The sequence below is a fragment of the Mesoplodon mirus genome (genome assembly GCF_964341445.2).
Source record: "Mesoplodon mirus genome assembly, chromosome: 4".
Classification (NCBI taxonomy): Eukaryota; Metazoa; Chordata; class Mammalia; order Artiodactyla; family Ziphiidae; genus Mesoplodon; species Mesoplodon mirus.
This window is the reverse complement of record NC_138979.1, coordinates 148,621,053-148,645,519: the sequence shown is the minus strand read 5'-3', so window position 1 is coordinate 148,645,519 and position 24,467 is coordinate 148,621,053. Positions and strand designations below refer to the sequence as shown.

The following is a 24,467-nucleotide window of genomic DNA, read 5'->3' as shown; positions in this document are numbered from 1 at the left end:
ATGTATATATACTATGACCTCAATTTTGTTTCTTTCTTTTTTTTTTAAGTAAATACATTTTAAAACTCTAAGGAAATATATCTGAAGAAAATGATTATCTTTCAGTGGTAGGGTTATAGGTTATTTAATTTTAAATTTTCAACAGTTACTATATGTTACTTTCATAATTAGAGAAGAATCCATTTTATTTAAAAAATAAAAAACACCGGGGAAAATCATTGCTCTCACTAACGAATGTATACCGATATACCCAAGACTGTATATACACATCTTTATGAGAAAAATGTCTTTGCACAGCCCCTTAATAATTTTAGGGTATTGATGGTATTCGATAACTTACACATAACTGTAAAAAAAGTGAAATCACCAGGATTTCTAACATAGTCACATATGTAAAATATACATGATAGGTTTAAGGAACTTACAAAACAATGTCCGGTTTGTAAAAATGATCTTGAAGAAGTTTTTACCTTTCCTTTTAGCAGAAAGGCATAAAAAAATGGAACAGATTACTGTTAAGTCCTCTGAACATAGCAGACAGACCTGATGTACATCTGAGAGGAATTAGCATCACCTAAAGCAGAAAAGTACACAACTTAAATTTTCTACAAATTCTGTGGATCTAAGTCATCCAGTATAGAATGGTCATGGCAGAGACCACCACTGTTTCTCAAACCCAAGTACTGTACAGCTCCTTTTGAAAGAACATGTGAAGAAACACTGATAGACATGTCTTTTCCTATGAAATACCTTTCACTTGAGAATTACAATCGCAAGGAAGAAATTTTATCTTTATAGTGAGTGAAAGATGTATGTTATCATCAAAATGAAAATCCAGAATTTTAAAATCCATAAGAATTAAAACAATCATTTGAAAAATACTATTATGGATGCTCAAACATTCTTTTCAGTAGGTCAAATTCTCAAAAGGCATTCATTTATTTAAAAAAAACAAAACACTACCTTGATTTCTCAGCAAATCATGGGTTTGGACCAGTATAATAGTGGTGATAGATGCTGGGTTAAAGAGGCATGGTCCCTGCTCTCACGAGGCGGCCCATACGCAGAGAGGCATAGGCCAGGAAGGATGCTGAGGGAAGGGTATTATAGGACACTGTGTGAGCAGAGAGGGTGGGCACCCAACCCAGACAGAGGTGGGGGGCAAGGGGGTCCAGGAGAATTTCCCATTAGAGGTGACAACCAGGCAGAGACTGCAGGGGTCAGCAGGCATTCCCTTGGCAGAGAGAGGAAGAAGCGTTCCAGGCAAAGGGAAATGCATGTTCCAAGGCCTGGAGGATGGAGGAACTGGCACCTTCATGGATTCAAACCTGAGGTGGGATGATAGAGTTCCACCACAGGCTGCATGACCTTGAGCAAGTTACTTCCCAGAGCCTCAAGTTTCCTTATCTGTAATAGAAGGATGATGCCATTTCCTTGGAGAGATATCATAAGAAGGCAAAATTAAATAGGTACAACTCCTTGCAGAGGTGTTTGTTCTCATGAGATACATGCTCAGCACACATGGCTATTATTCTGTGTGGTAGAATCAGGGAGAGAGCTTGGATCATCTCCTCCGCTCTGCCCCAGACCTCTCTGTCCAGCCATCCTTGACCTCCAAGAGCACATGCCCCTCCCACAGTGTCCCTGCCGTTCCTTCGACCCGGAATGCTTTTCCCCCCGTTATTCATAGAGACCCTGTTTCCTCTATCTGCTCAAAGAGCCCTTACAAGAGTAGCCTTTCTTAATCCTCTGTGTAAACAGTAAAACCATTCTCCTCAAACTTTATCTTCCCTGACATAGCTTTTTCTCCACAGAGTTTATCACCCTGACACTCAATATACTTACTTTTTGCTTGTCTGACTACCTGTGCTAGAATTTAAGCTCCTGGAGGGTAGGTGGTTTTGTCAGCTTTATTTCCAGAGCTTTGAACAGTGGCTGGCCCAGGATGTGTACTCAACACCTAAGTGTGAAAGGAATGAATAGGTAACCCAAGCTAGAGGGCGGGGCCTTCCTTTATTCTTCCTTTAGTCTCTGAGGGTGTGACATAAAGCTTTGCATTAAGTAGGCATTTCACAGGCATTTGTTTAACTTGTACAACTGAATCACTTTTTACAAATGGCAGTGTTCATCTGGTACCTAAAGATCAACGATTATATTTTTAGAGCTTAGCAAATGAATCCAAGACTGTGTTTAATTATAATGAAGCAGTAGATTGCTGGATCAATTTGGTGGGGAATACAGCAAGACCGGTGGTCTGATTTCATTAGCCAGTGGAATCAATTAACACATATATCAATTAGTCCCAAATAACCACAGCCTTTGTTCGTGCAAAGGTCAAACACTGATGATATATGCCAGGATCAGTATTCTGATCTAATAAGTGAAGTACAGAAACAATCAAAGTGTTTCAGGGCTGAAATTTCTTTCTGTCATTAATCTGGATCCTTGGAGAAACTGTACCAGGATATTTACTCCAGTGATGGTCCAAAAATGTTCTTGAATCGCCCCTCAAATGAACAAAAAAAAAAAATTTGCTTCAATACCAGAAAAAGTAAACTCTAAATGAGTTCGACTGTTTCCCCCATACATTAGAGAGGCAGCTGACATTTAAACAAAATGCAACAGTATAGTCTTCAAGTTTTACAATCTGTCCCCTATGCTCCAGGGCTTCCCAAGGAAACTATCTTAAGGACTTATGATAAGTACATGATAACTATATTAACGATACATGATATCAAAATATGGCTAAAATGCAAAGAAAATTATTTGGCTTGAAAGGAAAGCATAATCAGATTTAGTTTACTGTAAAAAAAAATTGGTTCCCTTTCAGCTTTTGGCTCAGAGGAGCCCAGGGTGCAACTTTCTTCATTCATCCCGAATGCCGGTTCATCTGACACCAGCTGCCTCCACCATGCTGCCTAAGTTCGACCCCAACGAAATCAAAGTCATATACCTGAGGTGCACTGATGGGGAATTTGGTGCCACATCTGCTCTGGTTCCCAAGATCGGACCCCTGGGTCTGTCTCCAAAAAACGTTGGTAATGACATCACCAAGGCAACTGGTGATTGGAAGGGTTTGAGGATTACAGTGAAACTGACCATTCAGAACAGACAGGCCCAGATTAAGATGGTACCTTCTGCCTCTGCCTCTGGTCATCAAAACCCTCAAGGAATCACCAAGAGACAGAAAGAAGCAGAAAAACATCAAACAGAGTGGAAGCATCACTTCTGATGAGATTGTCAACACTGCATGACAGATGTGGCATCCATCTTTAGCTAGAGAACTCTTTGGAAGCATTAAAGAGATCCTGGGGACTGCCCATCTGTGGGCTGCAATGTTGATGGCTGCCCACCTCACCACATCACAGATGACATTAACAGTGGTGTGGTGAAATTCCCAGCTACAAGAACTACAAAGAAAAATAATTTAATAAAGGATTATTTGATGATCCCCACGCCTCCAAAAAAGATTGGTCTTCAGAGGGTTGATTTTTACAAGCCACAACTCTAATTTCTGTGAAGAATTTTCTATTTTTGAGGATGCATCATGAGCGAAATTTCAGCTCAAGCCTATGCTACAGAGAAAGTGCAAATCTGCTGATAGCATGTATGCAAAGAATAATCTCTATCGACGTGGCATGTTTCAAAGAGCTTTCACATTTCCATTTCTACCTGACTGGAGCTGCATCAACACCCTACAGGAAAGCTATGTCAACGGTACCCCACTGGACAGGAGGGCAAACAGGCTCAGAGTGTTCAGCAACCCACCCACAACCTCAGGACCAGCATGAAGCAGGGCTGGGACTAGCACCCAGGTCCTTCTGAAAACCATGCCCAGCATTCTTTCAGTTCAAAGAATACATGCTGCCTCTCAAACTTACTTTAAAATAAGTGATGCTTTTCTATTTTTTTTTGTAGCATTATATTTTAAATGGAATTGTACTCTGGGGACACTTACCCTAAATGATGCAGTATATCAGTATTTTGTTTAACCACAGCGCCAAATTTAGGCAGCTTTCCCATGGGGCCTGATTCCCTAGGGTTCTGTCTTTGGCTCACTGTTCCATTTAAGACACTGTTGTTGGATGATCTCATCCAGTCCTATGATCTGAACTAACAGCTATGTCCTGATGACTTCCAAATATATAGTTCCTGCCCCCCTTCACTGGGCTTCAGACTCAAACCCATCTGCCCATCTAGCATTTCCACTGGAATGTGTCTCAAGTACCTGACATCTTATGTTTCTAGTTCTCGTCTTCATCTTCTGCTGAGATCTCTTCCTAGGCTCATGGTCTCTCCTAGCTAACGGTACCATCCATCATCTATTCAAACTTCTAACTAAACACCTAGGAATGACCCCAGGTTTCTCATTCATGCCCTGGGTCCACCTAGTCACTAAGCCCTGTCTGTTCTACTTGCTGGTATCTCATAAATGTATGCCCTTCTCCTCAGCCCTACCGTCAATATCTTAGTTCAGAGCCTCATTATCTTCTTACCCAGAGCACCGTAACAGCTACAAACTGAACCTTCCCCTGCTGCCCACATGCACATGTCCACACACTCCCCCCACCCCTGCCAAATACATGTAAAATATAAATCGACTCACTCATGTCATGCAACTTGCTGAAAATTCTTCAAAGACTCTCTCTCCTTTACCTGCTACATAAAGCCAAATTTCCTGGTATGAAATTTGTACCTGACAGTGCAGGTTTTCTATCAAATAACTATTCTCCTTCTTTTTCCTTAATAAGAGAAACTCAATTTTTAGTTAGAACATAGCTATGTAGTAATTTCCTAGCCTTCACTGAAGCTAGGTACAGCCATGTGACCAAGTTCTGGACAATTCCATGGTAAGTACTGTGTGGAAGTTCAGAGAGCTGACTCAGCTGGAAGGAGTGCCCTTTGCCCTTCTTACTGCCTGGAACTGGAATACAGAGATGACTTCTGGAGCTGCAGCAACCATCTTAGACCATGAGGTGACCTTGGAGAGGGCAGAATAGAAAAGATAGAAATCTGCATCCCTGAGGACTCCATGGAGCTTTAATGGCAGAGCTGGACACCCTACCTCCAGATTCTTTACAGGGAAGAGAAATACATTTCTATTTAGTTTAAGCCACTGTCATTTTATATTTCCTGTGACAGGCAATGGTGCCAAATCCTAAGTGATACAGAATTCATACTTCTCAAGAATGTTAAGTCTTGCATAACTTCATTTCTGTCAACCCCTCTGGCCTTATCTTCCACCATACTTCAATCTTTAGGCTCTAGTGCTACCAAAATTCTAGTAGTTTTCCACTCCACCCACAGATTCATCAGGGACTTTCACACTTCTCAGATTTTGTTCAAGTCTGCGCCCTACCTAAACACCCTACTTAATTTTATTCAGCTTTTAACTTTCCACACCCAGCTCAGGCATCACCTCCCATAGGAAGTTTGCCTAAATCTCCTTCTTAAGCTAAGTGGCCATTCTCTGTGCTCCCATAATGCCCTGGGCATAATCCAGTTTTGGAGCCCATCTGCTATTATTTACGGGCCGTCTCTCCCACTCCACAGAAAGAACCTCAGAGGGCAGACAACACATCTACTCATTTTGTATCTATACCTCGTAACACAAGTGGGAGCTCAGTAATTATGTTCTGAGCTCAACTGCATTTTCCTCACTGAAATGGAGTGAACAATATCACAGGCTTCCGAATGTTTTGCTTAGCCCTTCAGGTCAGCAGTACGCTGAAGACTGAAACAAAATTCTCTAATGGCAATATTTTTTTCTGGAGGTGAAAAACAAGCTGCAAGCGAGCCATCCTAAGAAAACATCCATTCTGAGAAGCAATTTATTGTTTGGATGTTTCAGACTTGAATTCTTTCATCTGTAACCAGGAACTCGGCACTAAGTAATCTTGTAGGTCTCATCTGGCTCTGATACTTTATAATTCCATTTTTGAATACAAACACATAGATTTGGACACAAGAAACTCACTGTGAGTGAATGGTTCCTCCAGGGACTGACAACACGACTAGCCTTACCCAACTTTTAAATAAATTATTTACAAGGAGTGCCTAAAAAATCTCAAAGTCATCAGAGGCCAGTGAGCACATTAGGATATTGAAATATCAATTGTGGGAAGATAGGCCTCCTAAATTCCAACCACACTGGACTTCTTTCTCTAAAAGCCCTTGAGCTCGCCATGCTCCCTCCTGACACTGGGCACTTGCATTTGCTATTCCTTCTGTCTTGAATGCTCTTTCCTTCACTCTTTACTAGTTACCTCAGCTCATGAGTCACTTCCTTAGGAAAATCTTCCACCTTTCCTTGACCAGATTGAATCACCCTGTGAGAGGTTCTCGTTCATTGCAATGCATTCCTCTTCTTCACAGCACTGGTCACAGTTGTGATTTTCTATTGGTATGATTATGTGATTGATGTCTTTCTCCCTCACTAGACCATACTCTCCACAAGGGAGCACTTTTGTTTTTGCTTATCACTGTATCCATATCCTTGGCAGAGAGTCAATGCTCAATAAATTCTTGTCAAACGTCCCCAAAGGCTGTGCAAGGGAGGGGAATAGGGGCTGATGAGTTTCATTTGGGGGACATGTCAAGCTATTTTAGTAAGCTGGAAATCCTCAGAGCTCCCCATCACGCCTTTGAAAAAAGATCTCAGGAGTTAGGGATTGAAGTCACTTTCTGGTGATGGAGGAGCAGGAACTGAATGAGCCCATCATCTGGCAGAACATGCATGACAAGCTAAGAAGAGAGAAGGCAGGAATATGACTAAAATGTTTGGAGCTCCAGTAATAATCCTGAGTAAGAGCTCACAGCCAAAATCCAAAGTGAAAGTTACTAATGGATTGAAAATCCCACGGCTAGCACATCCTGAAAAAGCAAGGACGATATGAAGATAAAAACACGACAATTTGTGACTGTCTTTGTAGCATGCAGATCAAGAAAGAGTAGACCTACTTCTTGGAGCAGAAAGAATGATGTTATCACATGGCAAAGGGAAAACAGAGCTCCTAAATTTGACTTTCAACTTTACCTAAAAAGACCATGTTTCTCACTAGAGTGAGTAGAATAAATACAAATATAGAATCGAATTCCACTGTAGATAGGAGTCCAGAATTCCAGGCTCAAATGAAAGACATCTGGGGACTCTGAAACTCTGCTGATAAATACTTAGGAGTAAGAAATGGGAGTAAGAAATTCCCAGGAAATGGGAATCAGACAGGTGTTGACACAATTCTCAAGAGGGGGAAGAGCTAGATATCAGAGAACAATGACTCAAGCACATGATATTCACCATGGACCCAACACACAAGTTGATTTGGAAACAGATGACTTGTGAATTCTTTTTTTTTTTTAAGATTTTTTTTTTGATGTGGACCATTTCTAAAGCCTTTATTGAATTTGTTACAATATTGCTTCTGTTTTATGTTTTGGTTTTCTGGCTGTGAGGCATTTGGGATCTTTGCTCCCTGACCAGGGGTCAAACCCTCACCCTCTGCGTTGGAAAGCAAAGTCTTAACCACTGGACCACCAGGGAAGTCCAGACTTGTGAATTCTTAAACATGAAAGCAATGCTCACAGAGGTGGTCTCTCTTGGCATGGCCTCTCTGAGCAAAATGGTACTCAGCTAACTTCAGATCACACAGGTATGTGGAGTCAGCAAGGAACCTGATGGTCCCTTATGGTATCTTTGAGAAACAAGAGTCAGATGATATAAAGATTGGTGTATTCATGCAGATACAATGTCTCACAGCTGTGCTCAGAGACTAGCTAGATAGATCTCATCTGGCGGGGAGATCGCTAATCTTTCCAAATTCTGAATTTATGGGAAAAAAAAGTCAAATTAGGTAGTGATTGTTCTCTAATTTGAGGAGAAATCAAAAGTGATTTTCCTTAAAAGTTAATGTACTGTATAAGTATATGAGTACAAAACAATATGTCAGGTCTGGCAGTCAGCCTCTGTGGCCAGTTCCACATCTGGACGATGGGATGGCAAATTACCATTGATATCCATGCAGCCCGCATGATGAGAACTGAACAGGGCACAAAGCAGTCAGACCCATGAGTTGAAAAGTGTGTGTTGAAATGTGCTGTGTTCAAGTATAACCTGGGAAGCAGGAATCAAAACTTAAACTGGGCTCTTCTATAAATTCTTCCTCACTCAACCTATTTTAGATACATTCCATGCTTTGTCAGAAACAGCAAATCCAATGTGCGCTGGCTGGCTTTGGGAGTTAGGGGTTGACACGTCAAATGATGTCTGAGTTCTCCTCTAACACGGTTTATGAAACACGATAGAAAACAGTGCCCATAATGCTGGCAGGCAGGTAAATGGGATGCGTGCCTCTTTGTTTTCCCCATTTCTGTAGGGCTTGACTCTGGAAAAAAGTCAGTGCCCATGTAAATTATTCATGAGCACTGTCTGGGATTCCAGTCAGCCAATAAGCCCCAGACAAAGGAATGAATAGTCTTTTTTTCCCCCAGCAAAGTGACTGACTGACTGCTTATTTTGCAGCCCTCTCTTTTCTTGGTCTGTGGGCCACAGCAAGGCTCCAGACCTTCCAACCAAAGGCAACGGGGCAGACTCTTTGCTTGCTGTAACTCCCAAGAGCTGGGCTTCTGTTCCTCCATGGAACGCAAGTGAACACATCTGAGAATCAGGGTCAGAACACAAGCGGAAAAGCGCTTGAATGAAACTGGCCTGTCTCCTCTCACACAGGCACAGTCCGCTGAGAGGGAGAAGAAAGGCATGAGGCACTACCTTCTAAAGTCCCATTTGATGATGACTTGCAAATGGTACCATCTTTGTAACTTGCTGCAAAAGAAACACCTCCCCCAGAAAAAACCAAAAACATAGAACAGCCAAACAACAACAGCTCTATTTGGAGAGATCAGAGGCATCATTCAGGCATCATTCATCTTTTTAGCTCTGATAAAGGCCATCCCAGGACATGTATGATAAACAAGGCTGTCCTATGCTCCCACATTTCTCACTGTGCTCTCTGGATCAAATTCACACCCTCTGTGACCCAAATGTACCCTTTGCTCTCTGTGAATTACAAAGACTTGGTTTTCAAAGGCTTATCCTTAAGACTCTGCTCTCAGGCCAGTACCCTGAATGGAATTAAATTATCCCATGAAATAAATCCACAGGATAAAAATAGCATTGGAATCTATCCTAATTAAATGTGTTCCCTTCAAAGTCAACCATATCAGTTAGAGCCTGCACATGGAGTTCAAGTCAAAGAGTGAATTAAATTCTCAGATTTGAACCGCAATATCAAGAACTGAAATAAAATTTCTCAAGATGTGGGCTGATACTGCTTCACCAGAAACCACATCAGGCTACAATGTCCATCCTCCATATTTCAAGACAAATGAAACAGGGAGATGGAGAGGCAGTCACATCCCACACAGGTCATCTAGTATGTGCCTCGCATCAAGGTAATACAGTGCTTATGAAAAGCCTGAGTATTCAAGAAAATGATTTAGGCCTTACTGCTTTTCCCCACTGCTAGTCTGAATGTTTGTGTCCTCCCTCCCCAACATTATGTTGAAATCCTAACCCTCAAAGGGTGATGGTATTAGTAGGTAGGGCCTTTGAGGGGTGCTTAGGTCATGAGGGTGGGGCCCTGATGAATAGGGTCAGTGCCTTATAAAAGGGGTTCCAAAGAGATCCCTGGCCCCTTCCACCACGTGAGGTCACAGTGAGAAGGTACCAGCTAGGAGCCAGGAAGACGGCCCTCACCAAACATGACCATGCTGGTTCTTTGATCTTGGACTTCTAGTCTCTAGAACTATGAGAAATAAATTTCTGTGGTTTATGAGCCACCTAATCTGTGCTATTTTGTTACAGCAGCCTGAATGGACTAAAACACCCCTTCTGCCTCATTTTCACAAATCAAAGTCGCCCTATCACCAAAAGGGGAGTAAGAAACCCACTCTTCAATGGGTTTATGTGACAGTTTACTTTAAGGTTGTACTCTAAGCCTTCAAGTCTCTCCTGAGGATACAGTATAGCCCAGTGGTTAAAAACATAATTTGAATTCTGGCTTCACTACCAGTTAATAGTCTGGTTATTAACTCATTTGAAGATCAGTAATTCATCTAAGTAACACAAGTAATACTATTGTTATATAATACCATTGTTGGGAGGATTAAGGGAGAAATTCAGGTCAAGTACTAGGCCTGTAACAAGTACTCCATTTAGCTCTTGTTGCCATTGTTAATCTTTTTAAATTTACAACACAAGTCCCTGTCAAGTAGGGAAGTGATTATTCTTAAAAATTAAATGTGCGGAAGGCTCTCCCTGGGCTAAACAGAGCAGAGATGAGTAGCTAAAGCAAGGAGAGGAGAACAAACGTGGAACACACAGCCCAGAGTCCGATACCACCACCAGGAAGGACCTAGAACTCCCTCCACCACCAGAGATCATGTCAGCAACCACCACCAATCATGCACTGGGCGGAGGGCTGAGACAGGAGAAATGCCCTGCTGGAGCCACCAGGAGAACATCACGTCCTGGTTGAGAAAGCTCAAAGCACAGGTCATCCAAAGTGACCTGGGGCCGCCTCATGACTTAGGAGTGAAAGGAGATTCCTTATGACCTTCAAGGGACTACCCCACTGCTGGTTATCCAGCCTGGCTCCCCGTGCTGTACCCCTCTTCTACTTCACAGGGGGTGCTGTGACAGAAGAGCTGTGTCTACTTGAGGTTTCATGCTCTGCACTGCGAATTCACTAGAAAACATTTCTGCACAGTGCCTGCTCTACCTTCTTGTTTTTCCACTTCTTTCTGGTACCATCGACCAGTCCTACTGCATTCTTTACTGGTCTCACTTCTCTTTTTCTACTTTTTTCTCCCAGGGTACTTAAGAATATTCAGTTTTTGAAGCTCTCTCACACTTTAATAATGATGTTCATGCTGTCATGAGCTCACGAAAGGAACAGCCTTTAGCAAGCTAGTAAACAATCAGGAAATTCTTTACTTCAACATTCATGTGCCTAATATGAGACAGAATTTTTCTCAAGGGAAAGAAACAATTGCTTCTCAAGAGGGGAAAAAAAAGGAGTATATGTGGCGACTAAGTCATAATGTGATGTAAAGAGCAGGATGACATTGTCAACAGGGGAAAAAAAGGGAAATTTAAGAATAAAAATTATCTAACACTCACTATTACATTTCCCACCTTACTCAGCTTTGTGTCTGACTAAAGTTTAATTTGATCTCCCCTGAGCTCTGAGATCTAACAACATCAACCAGATTTCAAGCCCATTTAAAGTATGATATATTACAATCAAAAGATTGTGTGTCATGAAATGGAATCAGACAATATTTGGGAGGGGGCTTCAAGTGATAGGTATCATCGAGCAGGAGGACACTGCTCATCAACTGGTCACCTCTTGGCTCCCGGATTGGTAAGCCGCAAGCTCATTGGACTGTGATTCCTAATCACAGCAATTTAGGGCAAGAGGCATCCATGCTCTGCAGTTTAGGCATGGATTCTGAAAATGGAACGAATCACTCTCAAGGTTAAAACAGAAAAAAGAGAGCAGCAATGTGCTCAGCCCTTTGCAGGGTTTGGCCTTAGAAAACTCCGGCTGAACAAGTTCATGAACAGTCTCTTCTGAGAACTCTCAAGCTTATTTTACGAATACCACATGGGGGCAAGTTTTAGTTTGCAGGCATTGTTAATCGCTGTGTTATTCATTTATTCTAATGGACACACAAAGCTTTGTGAATTTAATGCCAAAAACATTTCAATTGTTCATCATGAGAAACGGAAGGATGGGCTGAACAGGGGAATGAACCAGGGATGAATTATGAGAGGGGTTACCAGCAACCAAAACTCACCTATAGATGATTCCTTTGTCGTGTAGGAACATAAGCGCCGAAATGATTTCTGCAGCATAGAAACGAGCTCGTGCCTCATCAAAACGACGTGACTTCTGAATATGAAACATCAAGTCACCTCCGTTCACAAACTCCATCACAAAAAACAGACGATCCTGGGTACAAACACAAAAGAGACAAAAGAGGATCCAACGTGGTGTAGCCATTAGCCTAGAATTCAGTCAGTATCACATGACCTTGGGCTCCGGCGTGGGGAGAAGAGGTGGTTAAATGGAGGTACTCAATGGAACATCCTGACAGCGGGTCAGGGCAAAGCAGGAGGGTCTGGTGGATTAAATCCTTGGAATGGTGGGGATGGGGGCTGGTGGTGCCAGTAACACCTGGATCTCCTTTAAGTAATTCCACACAAGCTTGAATTTCTGCATTAAATAAAAAGTAGAGAAGGCTTTGGTTCTAGTTTTAGTTCTGCACTTTAAACACTATGTAACCTTGAATTTAACTTTTTTTGGATGTTCGACATTAATAAGGTGAGGATGATGATACTATCTCTACCAGAATCATTGAGTTTTATAAACTGGAAGAGAGAAGCATAAATCAAAAAGTGCATGCCGGGCTTCCCTGGTGGCGCAGTGGTTGAGAGTCCACCTGCCGATGCAGGAGACACGGGTTCATGCCCCGGTCCGGGAAGATCCCACATGCCACGGAGCGGCTGGGCCCATGAGCATGCCGCTGAGCCTGCGCGTCCGGAGGCTCCGCAACAGGAGAGGCCACAACAGTGAGAGGCCTGCCTACCGCCAAAAAAAAAAAAAAAAAAAAAAAAAAGTGCATGCCTTTTTGTCTGGAACATGCAGGGTTAATCACAGCAAGTAAGGGACATCTGATAGGTCCTCACACCTGGGCGGAGAATAATCACAGAGAAAGGAAAACATTTTTGACAAATCAGCCAGACGACAGTTTAATGACAGCCTCAGGGTTGCCTCAATGTTAGAAATTCCATTTGGCCCCTCAGAAGGTTCCTGAATCAGAAAAGGGAACTTAAAGTCAAGTGAGATGCTGTCTCCATCTGGAAGGAACTCTAACCCAGCAGGTGAAATGGGCTCTTAGAAGTCACTGTTGCAGTCAATGTACTAAGTACTGTGCAAGTGTTATGAATAAAGTGCTATGGAAAGCAACACTGCTTAATGGAAGAAGTGTACAAGTCTCCATTAAAAAGTGATTCTCCAAGATGGACAGCATAAAACGCTTTGCTTCAGGAACCTCTGAGATCAATGGATTTCCTCATTCCCTCTCATTAGCATTTATGGAGTCCCAAGTTAGCCAGTGCTGAATTAGGTGATGGGGACCCAACAGAGAGTAAAAAAAGGCACAAAACAGACACAGTCTCTATCCATAGAGAGTCTAGTGTGGGAGATACACATTACTTTAAGAAAGCCACAAAGTCACACAAACAGGCAAATTTACAAATTCTGGTAAATGCCGTGAAGGAAAAGTGGAGGAAGCAATGACATTGTGTCATCCGCTTGGGGGGGTCAGGGGAGGTCTCTCTGAGCAAGTGATGTGGGAGCTGAGACCTTCTGAATGAGTGCCATCAGGGCCAGTGGTCATCCTTTTGGGGGGTAGGAGGGTGGGAGGTCATTTTGTAAGGAAACTGGTATTTTACCAATTCACAAAGGATGTGTATACGCACACAGAAGCCATCCTTACTTATGGTTTCAGTTGCTGCCAGCTCTGCTTGGCATTGCCATGCATTCACAGCTGAATGGTGGACAGAGATTGTGTATGCTGTCGTTCATCTCCTGATCCATCACTGGTTTAATCAGGCCCTTCCCAATCAGAAGACACTACAACTTATGACCTCCTCCTATTCCCAGTTTTAAGACAAACCTTAATTAGAAGGGGAAAAAAAATCCTCTGGGTCTATGAAATGCCTCTTTCTGCTAATGAGAAGCAAGAATTTAAGAGTGAAGATGGAATGGCAAGACTCATGCACACAAAACCCAAAACCAAACACCAATAAAACAACTCTTCAGGTTGACCAATATAAGCCAACAGAATACCAAGTATATCAAGCCGTCTGACTAAGCTAATGGCCTTCATGTGAGTGTGACTGACCATGGGGAGAGGCCGAGTTGGGTGGGACGAGCTTGGATGAGCAATGGGGTTCCCTATTTTCCATATGGGGAGGGCTCGGGTGGAAGGAGTAGGTTAGCAGTGGGCGGGGCGGAGGGTAAGCCTGAGATAGAGACGGGTCTAAGAGCTGCATCCGCGTGAGAAATGGTTATGCCGACGCTGTGTTCATTTGGAGGGGCCTCAGGGGCCTGGATGAATCCCCAGGTGGTAAAGCCGCCTCAAACTATCCCTCAGCAAGAATGTCCATCTGATACATTTTTGTCATCTGGCCTGTTCACCTTTGCATGGTTGTGACTGGCAGTCACATGAATCCCAATAGCTTGAAATACCTGGCTACTAGAATTGGGTCAGTAGGTAAGTGGCTACTCCTTAGGCTGCTGGAAATCAGCGGGGGTTAGCAAGAACGTCTAAGACAGTAGGCATCAAGGGAAATTGCGTCCATTCCTAGTTCCCCCCTAAAATAATTCTCATAATCTCAAGTCTGAAAAGCCAGACCCTGGGCTAAATTCCAGATCTGGGGAAGGACATACTGCCTTCGCTCCTCAGTCATGCCTGTCTGTCTCAGCCCCACCACCTGCCCTGGCGGCAGATTCTCAGATAATGCACGGGTTCCTGGGAGGCACGCACACCTGGCATGCACAGCAAGAGGTCATAAGCTTTAGAACTGTGAAAATACGCGTTTTTTTTCACCCAGAGTCTCATTTCTAACTTCCTGTCTGGCACCACTTAGAACAGATGGTACAGCTTCCAGCCCTCGGGCTACACGCAACTCTTTAAGCAAGCAGGTAGGGAGAATGAGCCAGGAGATACAAGGACACTTTAATGAAAAGTAATAGTCCATCTTACCAAAGACCTACAATAATGTCACAAGGTAGAAAACGAAAAGCATGTTTATCAGCTAGCAAAATGTGTTTGCTGTGAGGAGACCTTCTGTTTACATACAATTCTGTTCACTCTATTTTAAAATGTCTGCTGCCAAGGCAGTTCAAATTTGGTAGCAATTTCTCCACTATTTCTTTTGTAGAGGTGGAGATAAATGATAAAAATATCCAGCTTTTAGCGAAGATTCACTCATAGTGGGGGTGAGTGAGAAGCCATCCTCAGCAATAAACTTTCATTAAACATGTCCTCAGGTGGGGCTTCTAGAAAGTGTGCGATAAAGAGTAGCGGCTGCTGGTGGTGGCTGTAATGGTGAAGATGTTTTCAGTTAGGAAAAAAAAAAAAGATCATACCCATGAATGTGCAGAATTATTTCAGTTATAGCCAAAGATGCGGATATGCACAGAAAAGACAAAAAGATACCTATGTATGACAAGTCAGCTTTCAGTTGTGAGATCTTGTATGTCATTTATCTCTTCTTTATACTTTTCAGTATCTCTGAAGGTTTCTTTAAAAAAATTTTTTTTTTATTACAAAAATCATTTTTGGCCACACAGTGCAGCTTGTAGGATCTTAGTTCCCCGACCAGAGACTGAACCCGGGCCCTCGGCAGTGAAAGCATAGAGTCCTAACCACTGGACCACCAGGAAATTCCCTCTGAAGGTTTCTATGATGAGTGTGCATTATTCTTATAATTAGAAACAAAGCAAAGTCACATACGGCTTCCTCCATATTTCCCTAATTTTCATCTGAAAGATGAGAGACTGGAAAAGTGCAATTTTGAGACTGTCTTAGAGCAGGTACTTAGGCAGTGGGAGGTGGAATTAGGAAAGCAGCTACAGAAAGAGGGGTCTTCACATCCCTGGCTGCCCATTATTCAGGGCCCCTAATAACAACCCTCTCCCTTAATAGCCATTCTGATGCCTGATATAAACAGGCCATCAGGCTTGTTGGAATCACATCCAAAATGAGACTCAGCAGGCTCTGGTTTGGGTCCCAGGGCTCCACTGAGAGGAGAGGGTCTGAGTTCTGGTACACAGGCTTCATAGAGTCTACCGAGTCTTTCAAAGACTTTTTTTTTTAAATACTACTCTATTTACTTATTTATTTTTGGCTGCGTCGGGTCCTTCTTGCTGTGCGTGGGCTCCTCATCGTGGTGGCTTCTCTTGTTGCCGGGCACGGGCTCTAGAGCACAGGCTCATTAGTTGTGGCACACAGGCCTAGTTGCTCCGTGGCATGTGGGATCTTCCCGGACCAGGACTGGAACCCGTGACCTAACCACTGCACCACCAGGGAAGTCCCCTCAGAGACCTTTTATGCTTGCTTTAAGGGTCTCAACAAGGAGGAATACACGTTTACTGAGCACACAATATGCCAGGCCCTGGGTGGGGGCCAAGTATCATAAAATGAACAAGAGCCCAGGCCTGCTCTCAGGAAGCTCTTGTAGCCGGAGCACATCAGCCCAGTGTGCTAAGCACAGTAGAGGGGCACAGGGGGCATCATGCAGAAACAGAGCAGGGACACCGGAGCAGCCTGGAGGCTGGGGTGGGGTTGTGGGAAAGCTTTGAAGAGGAGCCGATTCACCAGCCTTGAAGGATGAGGAAGCACGAGTCAGGATGCAGTGGGATGGAGGGGGCAGGAATCAAGGTGAATGAACAGCTGAAGTGTCAGGTGTGAGGCAGGGTGTCGTGAGTGCAAAGGGGGATGTTCCCCAGGTGCTGAGGCTGCTTTCAGGATCAAGTGCTGATACAAAAAGCCAAGTCTGGGCTTCCCTGGTGGCGCAGTGGTTGAGAGTCCGCCTGCCGATGCAGGGGACACGGGTTCGTGTCCCCGGTCTGGGAAGATCCCACATGCCGCGGAGCGGCTGGGCCCGTGAGCCACGGCCGCTGAGCCTGTGCGTCCAGAGCCTGTGCTCCGCAACGGGAGAGGCCACAACAGTGAGAGGCCCGCGTACCGCAAAAAAAAAAAAAAAAAAAAAAAAAAAAAAAAAAAAGCCAAGGCTAGTTAGGAAGCTTCCCTTCACCCTATCCGCAGGTCACCCACAGCTGAGAACGGGGCCTTAGTCCTATAAATACACACGGTCATTCACTATCGGCCTCTGCCATAATTACAGGCCCAGTGTCTGGGCTAAAGCAGGTGGCAGCTATGCTTTTTAAGGGCTAGGCTTGAAAAAGACTGCAGTAGTGTTGGAACCCGCCACAAATAATAAACATCGGCTACGAACACCAATGACTCCAGCTGAATTTTACTCCTATGGCATGAATGCCATCAAGCTGGAAACCTTTCACATTGAACAAATGCCCTTTACAAAGCAGCGATGAAGCAACAAAGCAGAAGATCACCTCCTGCCTACAACTCCACTGTCTGTGCTGCTTAAGACCTAGTCTCACTGATGACTTGACAAACACTAAGTCATGCTGAAGAAACCCAACTGGGAAGCAACCAGAGGAAGCATCTGCTGGGATCCATGCATTTAGGGAGGCTCTCACTGTACTGGTGGATTAAGGCTGCCATGAGTCATTTCTGGGGCAGGGAAGAGTTTCCAAATCCCACCTTGGGCAGTGAGGGCAGACGGCTGTTTCTGTATTTAAGCCTGTGTACATAGCATTCCAGTTTTTTCTAAAATCCAATTTCCTAGATGCTGAGCCTGGACACCTGCACGGCTTTCCCCGAGGCTTCTGGCTCCTCGAGGGGAAATCTTGCCCTGATCTGCACAGTAGAGAATCTAAGGTCCTGCAGACTGGCTTAACCTCAGTTCTAAAGCCAAGTGGCCCAGCCCTTTGTCTGCCCCTTGCTTCTCTCTTTTGTTCCTGATTCAACCAACCACAAATGTAAGTCATTAACATGGGGTGAGGAACACCTGGGGGAATAAAAGCAACTCAGAAATCCCTTTGTCCCACTCAGCTCAGCTCAGCCCAGCCCAGCCCAGCCCAGCCCAGCGTGAGTTACAGGAGGCCAAGGAGCTGGTGCCTGGTTAATAATAGAATTCCTGTCGTCACGTGCCTGGTTCCATTGACTGGCTGCAGCCTGGGCCAAGTCTGCCCTGGCTACTGTCATTTCAGGGATGTTACTTCCCTAGGCCAAAGGGGATAAAAATATCTTCTGACCTGAAAGTGGCTGTCAGTATAAGCAGCGTGCATTCCCTGAAGCCCCTCCTAAGGACTGTTTTTTTAGGAGGTAAAACTGCTGGGCAATTGCAAGAGGAAAAGTTAGAGAGAAAACACCAGTATAGATAGAAGTGCTATGGTACCTGTGGCAAGGTGATGTCTCCTAATGAGGGTGAGTGCAGAGTGAGCATGGGCCAGGGATGAGACCCCTTAGGGTCTGTGTGCCAGACACCTTAAGAGGTGTCTGCTCAGCCCATTGAGCCTTTCCTTTCTCAGAAACCTGCCCTGGCACCGTCACATGGGTAAGTGCTGGACATCCTGCACACAGCAAGTTGGACCAAGTTGCTTCCCGCCTCCCGCCCCAGTCTCCTTCCCAGAAAATTGGAACTGAGAGATAGACAGGTGTTCATGTAGGCTGTGCTGTGTGCAAGAACTGAGGAAATATGAATTAGGGAGCTGAGGCTGCCGCCTCTGTGGTGTCAACACATGAGATGTCTTGGTATATCAGAGCAGTGAAAGCCTAGATGGACAGATGGGGGAGAATGGGGCAAAGATAAGAAAGCGTGAATGGGCCGAGAAGGAAACTACCTGGGTCCCTCACACCCTTCCAGTTTCAGGTCCCCAGAGAGACCTGGCCATTGTGTGCCCTTGGGTTCCACGAGACACCACTGTACCTCTGATTCTTTTTTTTCACTTCTCCCTTTTTGCATGACTCTGGTTAAGTGTTTTTCCATTATTTGCTACCAGGAGAATTGTAACTGAAACATTCACCAATTTTTAAGGGGCATGAGGCTTCCTGATTTATATATCTAGGGTAATAACACCTCTGACTACACTGATCATGTGAGGATTAAACCAGAAGCCGAGTGCCTGGCACAGCACCAGATCCAGAAAGGGATCTCAACAAATAGCCTCTATTGTTATTACTACGTCACACAAAGAGGACCAAAGCTACACCTGGGAGACCTTGAAGTCCCTGGTGTAGCTAAAAGAAAGCACAGTGTAGGGGTCAGGAGTCAGGAAGCCCGAGATGCCAAAGCAGCTCCAGCTGTGCTCTATTTATTTTTTCGCTCTCGAAACTCTCATCGGCCAAATGGGGATAATAGGGTGATTGAACTCACAGGTGTTCGAGGATGAAATGATTTAAGCTTAGAATTTCAAACAGTTATGCAGCACGTGGCACGTGCTTGATGAATGTCAGCGACTATTAGTACTAATATTATCCTCCGCCTCATCACCTGCACTAGGCTGCAGCTGCCATGGCCGTCTGCTCCTGGGGCCTCTGGCCCCTGGGGTGCGGACTACAGTGAAGCAGGTAGGGAGCCGCCTGCCAATGGATGCGGACATGGTGCCCCACTCATGGAGCACTCAGCCTGGCGAGTACACAGGAGCGAAACGGCAGCTGCAACCGCTAGAGCAGCAGCTCCCCGACCCTCAGTTCAGGACAGGAATCTCGAGGGATCAGGGAGTCAGGAGGACCCCAGGGCAGCGGCTGGGTTGCAGGAGCACTTCCTGATACTGCACAGTCATGGCCCTGACCTGATAAAGAGAACTTATCTTTCTTGGACGTGACTATTTAACAAGGTGTCACAAAACTAGATTTGATAAGCCAAGACACATTCACCAAATAAGTTTTCTCATTTTTCTAATATTAGATAATAATTCATATTCTCTATTTTAAGAGCTTTATAATAATCATAATTATTATTGCAAGGCAAACGGGCTCCCCTATGAACTGCAAACACTATGGTAAACGAGACTGTTTATAGTAGCTCTTCTCCCCTTCTACAACGTCGATTTGTTCTTATAAACAGACTGAGAAAGATTTTTCTGTTTAAACCAAGGATCCATGGTCACTGCCATTGACACACGTAAATCTCATTTAAAGATGTATTTACAGTGAGGATGCAGGTTACCTTTTGGAAATAAGACAAAGAATAGAAACAACGTTTAAAGTTAATGGCTAATTTAGTTATTGCCTTAAGGCAATGTTAAGCTGGGAGCCCCATCCATACTTACTTATCCAAGTTCTAAGAATTGCTTTGGAATTACTTCTAAATGAGTAATACATCAACCCTGTATCAAAAGCTGTGGAGTGCTATTGACTGCTGTGGGCAAGGAAAAGGAAATCTCCAGTAATAGACAGCATTGTGTTGTATTTCTCATAAGTGCCTCTGTTTTCTAATTTTTCTCTGACAAAGTCATCTACAGGGTGAATAGGGAGTTCAAATCAACAGGAAACCGTTACTGACGTCAAAGAGGTGACAGAAAAGCACCCCCCGTGAGGAAATCTGATTGCACCATGCCTGAACTGGAAACAACTTGAACTTAACCACATGAAGAATGATTACAAAGTCTTCAAGGAAGAAACAAGGAGAGGGAGTCCAATGGCTTTTTGTCTGTGTGTTTTGTTTTTAATTTATCATTTTGTGCAGCCCAGAAGATATGCGAAGTTAATTCAATTACCCAGCAACTCTTCTGTCAAGCCCACAGGCATGGTACATCCTATCTGAGCTCAGAAACTAGTCTTTGGGGAGGTGAAATATGTCTCCAATATAACAAGCCCTTAGGAGCTTGCATTTTAAACCTGGAGGGACACACAGTTCTTTCCAAAGACCAAGTGTTCTCCTGGCAAACTGGATACATTACGGTCCTCTCTTATAATGAAACTCAACAAGGCTTATTGGCATAGGTACCAGATGAGGGAAACGAGGCAATCGAACCTGCAGGTCAACATCCTGTGAAACATCTGGGCCAGGATGGTTTTTTTAAAGCATAAATAAGCAGCAAACATACGATCAGGGATATAGCAAAGTTGGAGCACAAGTCCTCCCTTCCTGGTAGAGCCTCATTTGGCGTCTCTGGTCCACACACATCCTGCCCAGTATCACAGGGCTGGCTGTGCTGACTTTGTGCACTTGGTCGTGTTTTCTCTGGAGGACCCGAAACCTTTTAAGGCAGAGCCCAGATGCCAAATGATGTATCTCTAGTACCACCGCCCCTGGTGCCCGGACTATGGTAAGGTTTAATAAACCCTTGAGGAACTAACATTAGCAGGAGACCATTTTTGTTTCCTGATAAAATTTAAAGTAGATTAGAAAAGTTGGAACAAACTGCCAAGACTAGTTTTACCCGGCCAGTTTGTGGAAGTGAAGTGCCTTGTCTACAGTTAAAACAGTTTGTGAAAGAGTTCAAGAGAGGCAGGTCTGCTTGACGCCACTTCATTTCCCTTTATTTATAAAGCTTTGGTTTTTCTGTTTATAAAAGTAATTACATGTTCTTCGTTCAAATGTAATTACAAAGTAAATACATGGAAAATTGAGAAAATAAAATTACCTGTTATCCTGACACCCAGAGAGAGGAGTCTAAATACAAGGAGAAACAAAACTATTTATGGCTTTTAGCATCCAAAGAACTGCAGATTTTAGAGCACCTAAGATATTTACAAAGTAATTTTAACCACATTTGATTTACCCCTTATGTCCAAATTATACTGAACACTTTATAGCATGTTTAAAGAACAGAAAAAGAGAAAACAAAAAAAATACCCTTCCTTTTTCACTTACATTACATAATATTTCCTGATGTACTTAGTCATCAAAACCATGATTTTTTAAACAGTTGCATACTATTCCCCATGCCATTTCTATGAAGTCCTACAATTAGCTAGACTTCTGCTTACGTTAATGAGAATAAGAGACATGATATCAACAGTCTAGTCACTGTCCTATGATAAAGATCATTTTTATTAGCCTGGAAAAACAGGCATCTCTGAAAGCAGATTATTATGAACTGGACATGGTTTTTTAATTCTGAATGTAGATTCCAAAGAAGATAGCTTAGGTGATTATTCACTTAAAAAAAGAAAAGGTTTGGTCACTTAGAGGTATGCAGGATAGGATTCCTTTAAATCATTATTTCACATAGTACATTCTTTTTATAAAGATTTTGGTTTCAGCATCAAATAGGAACAAGTCTATTGAAGATATTTATGGATTTAGTTTGTATAGGGCTACAGAATAAAGAGTAAAAATTCCGTTATGCCATTTCACTTTAGATTCTTTTTCATGACAGAGGTTCCTAAACTTTGCAACTTTTTAAAGAAGATTTCATGTCTCCCTTTGATCTGTGGATCAACTAGACATTTCTTCCTCATGGGAGGAGATTCTGGGTTATAGCTTTCTGATTAAACATTTTGCCAATTAGGGAAATATCAAATCCGGCCAAGAATATTCCATATCTGCCTCAAGATGATGCCTGGCAATCCACTGGCTGAGAGTCTGTTCCTTCCTCTGCTCTATGGTGCTGCACGCTTGCTGAAATTTCTGTCTGGAATGTGCCTTCCATGTGCTATTTTGAGTTTGAGACTTCCAGTGTAGCCACAACATCATTCTTTTCTGGCCCTCTGGCTGGGGAATGAGATCCCCTACAATCTCTTCCCAGATCCTTTTTGCAACGTGGGCAAAATATGGATCTCCACTGTCCACTGAGGAAGAAAGATGCAGACTTTACTATAAAGGTGGGGAGACCCAAGTAAAAGAGACATAGCTCTAATAAGATGATGGGCAAAGTAATCAGAAATAGATGAAAAAGTTTACCCAGGGGAGAGGACATTGCGTTACCTTCGTTGAGAAGCTTTAGCTGGTGAAATGAAGTTCGATGGGCCCTTCAAACCCCAAGGATGAGAATGGTGACTAAGATGGCCACACACCAACCACATCCTAGATCCAGTGGATAGCTTTGAATCCTTTGGTGAACGGACTTCATCTCAGCACTTGATGGCTCCTCCTAAGAAACCACTTCCTCCCAATTCTTCTTTGTTCCCCCTACCTTTAGACGCCCTTACTTAGAAATCCCTCTTCCGCCTTCCTCTCTTCTCCTTCTATAAACACCTACTGACATTTTAAATGATAGTTTCTACTATGCCAAGTGGATACTGATGACACTAAAATCTACTCCCCATCTGAACAGTGTTTCTGAGCAACATCTTACCACTGGATTTTCTGCAAAACAAAAACACAACAAAAAACCCCAAAACATTTATTCCGTTCCCCCAGGCTCCTAACTGGTCAGAACTCTGGCTATTCCTCTCACTCTTTTACTCTAAAAAGTCCTATCAATTCCACCTCCTATGTGTTTCCTTGACTCCATTCCTGTGACTGCTGCCTTGGAGCAGGAAGGTTCAGCAGGCCGGTGGTTCAACAGCCTTACCAGGGCTGCCCCCCCAGTCTCCTCCCTCTGCAGACAGCCACCTGGAGCCCTCCCAAAATGCAAAGCTTAGGTTGCTCCCTGCCAGTCCCTTTCACCTCATGATTGAGTCTAAACTCTTCAGCAAAGGATGTCTTCTTTCCTCCCCGTATTTCCTCTCCTGCAATCCTGCTACATCAAGTTATTTGGGGGTTCCTGGGCACATCATAAAATTTTAAGCTTCTGTGTCTTTGCACTGCTATTACCTCTGTCTGGGCTCCTATTCATATGCTTAAAACACAGCTCAGACAGCCCCTCCCATGGAAGGCCCTTCCAACCTCCCTAGGGACCAAGCTATGACTGTCTTCCATCACACAGTGATAAGACATATCTGTGTTTAGGAAGACCCTTGCTTGAAAGCAACAAAAGGGCAGGTCCACACTTTGTTCTTCCTTATGGCTTCAGTCCCTGGCACATAATGTCCCTGGCTGAGGAAACATTCACTAAATTGAATTAAAAATGCAACGTAGACACAATATTACCATTCAACATATTAACAGGTAATGTCTCTGGTGGCTACGATCTACTTTTTTTTTTTTTTTTTGCGGTACACGGGCCTCTCACTGCTGTGGCCTCTCCCATTGCGGAGCACAGGCTCTGGACGCGCAGGCTCAGCGGCCATGGCTCACGGGCCCAGCCGCTCCACGGCATGTGGGATCTTCCCGGACCGCGGCACGAACCGGTGTCCCCTGCATCCGCAGGCGGACTCCCAACCACTGCGCCACCAGGGAAGCCCCTAGGATCTACTTTTAATATGTAGAGACCACTCAGTTTTGCAGATAGCCTCTAAGGTATCTGCATCTTAAGCTGAAATGGCGTTCCCATACATGGAAACAAAAGAAAGAAAACAGCAAGTCTGCTTTCCCCAAAGCGCACTTGTATTGCTACCAGCACGTTTTTATACACTGATTGGGAAATATTTCTTAAAGCTTTATCTCCGTTTGTAAATTCCAATCATATGTACCACACACAGGATAGGAATCAGACTCACAGAGAGGCACCCCTTTAAGGCCAGAGTGGTGATGATGATTTTCATAAAATGTCACTCATTCAATGCTTTGTTGCTAAAGTGGAAATATAATCATTAAATGCCAAAACACGAGAAGCTGCGCTATTTGTATTGCTTGCTTTCTAACATAACCCATCTTTTTTTACATCTTTATTGGAGTAGAACTGCTTTACAATGGTGTTAGTTTCTGCTTTATAACAAAGTGAATCAGTTATACATATACATGTTCCCATATCTCT

General features: G+C 43.7%; 1 protein-coding gene and 1 pseudogene across 2 annotated transcripts in view; one reads left to right on the top strand and one right to left on the bottom strand.

Annotated features, from left to right (window-relative positions):
• The window catches only part of PRKCH (protein kinase C eta), a 224,957-nt gene that overhangs the window by 51,058 nt on the left and 149,432 nt on the right, over nt 1-24,467 (bottom strand). The window contains exon 10 of the mRNA XM_082617453.1: nt 11,857-12,011. Coding sequence (XP_082473579.1) covers nt 11,857-12,011 — 155 coding nt within the window. The remainder of the gene's footprint in view (nt 1-11,856; nt 12,012-24,467) is intronic.
• Nucleotides 2,697-3,511, top strand: LOC309802270 (large ribosomal subunit protein uL11-like; annotated as a pseudogene). Its single transcript has one exon. The product of its transcript is annotated as a large ribosomal subunit protein uL11-like (transcript).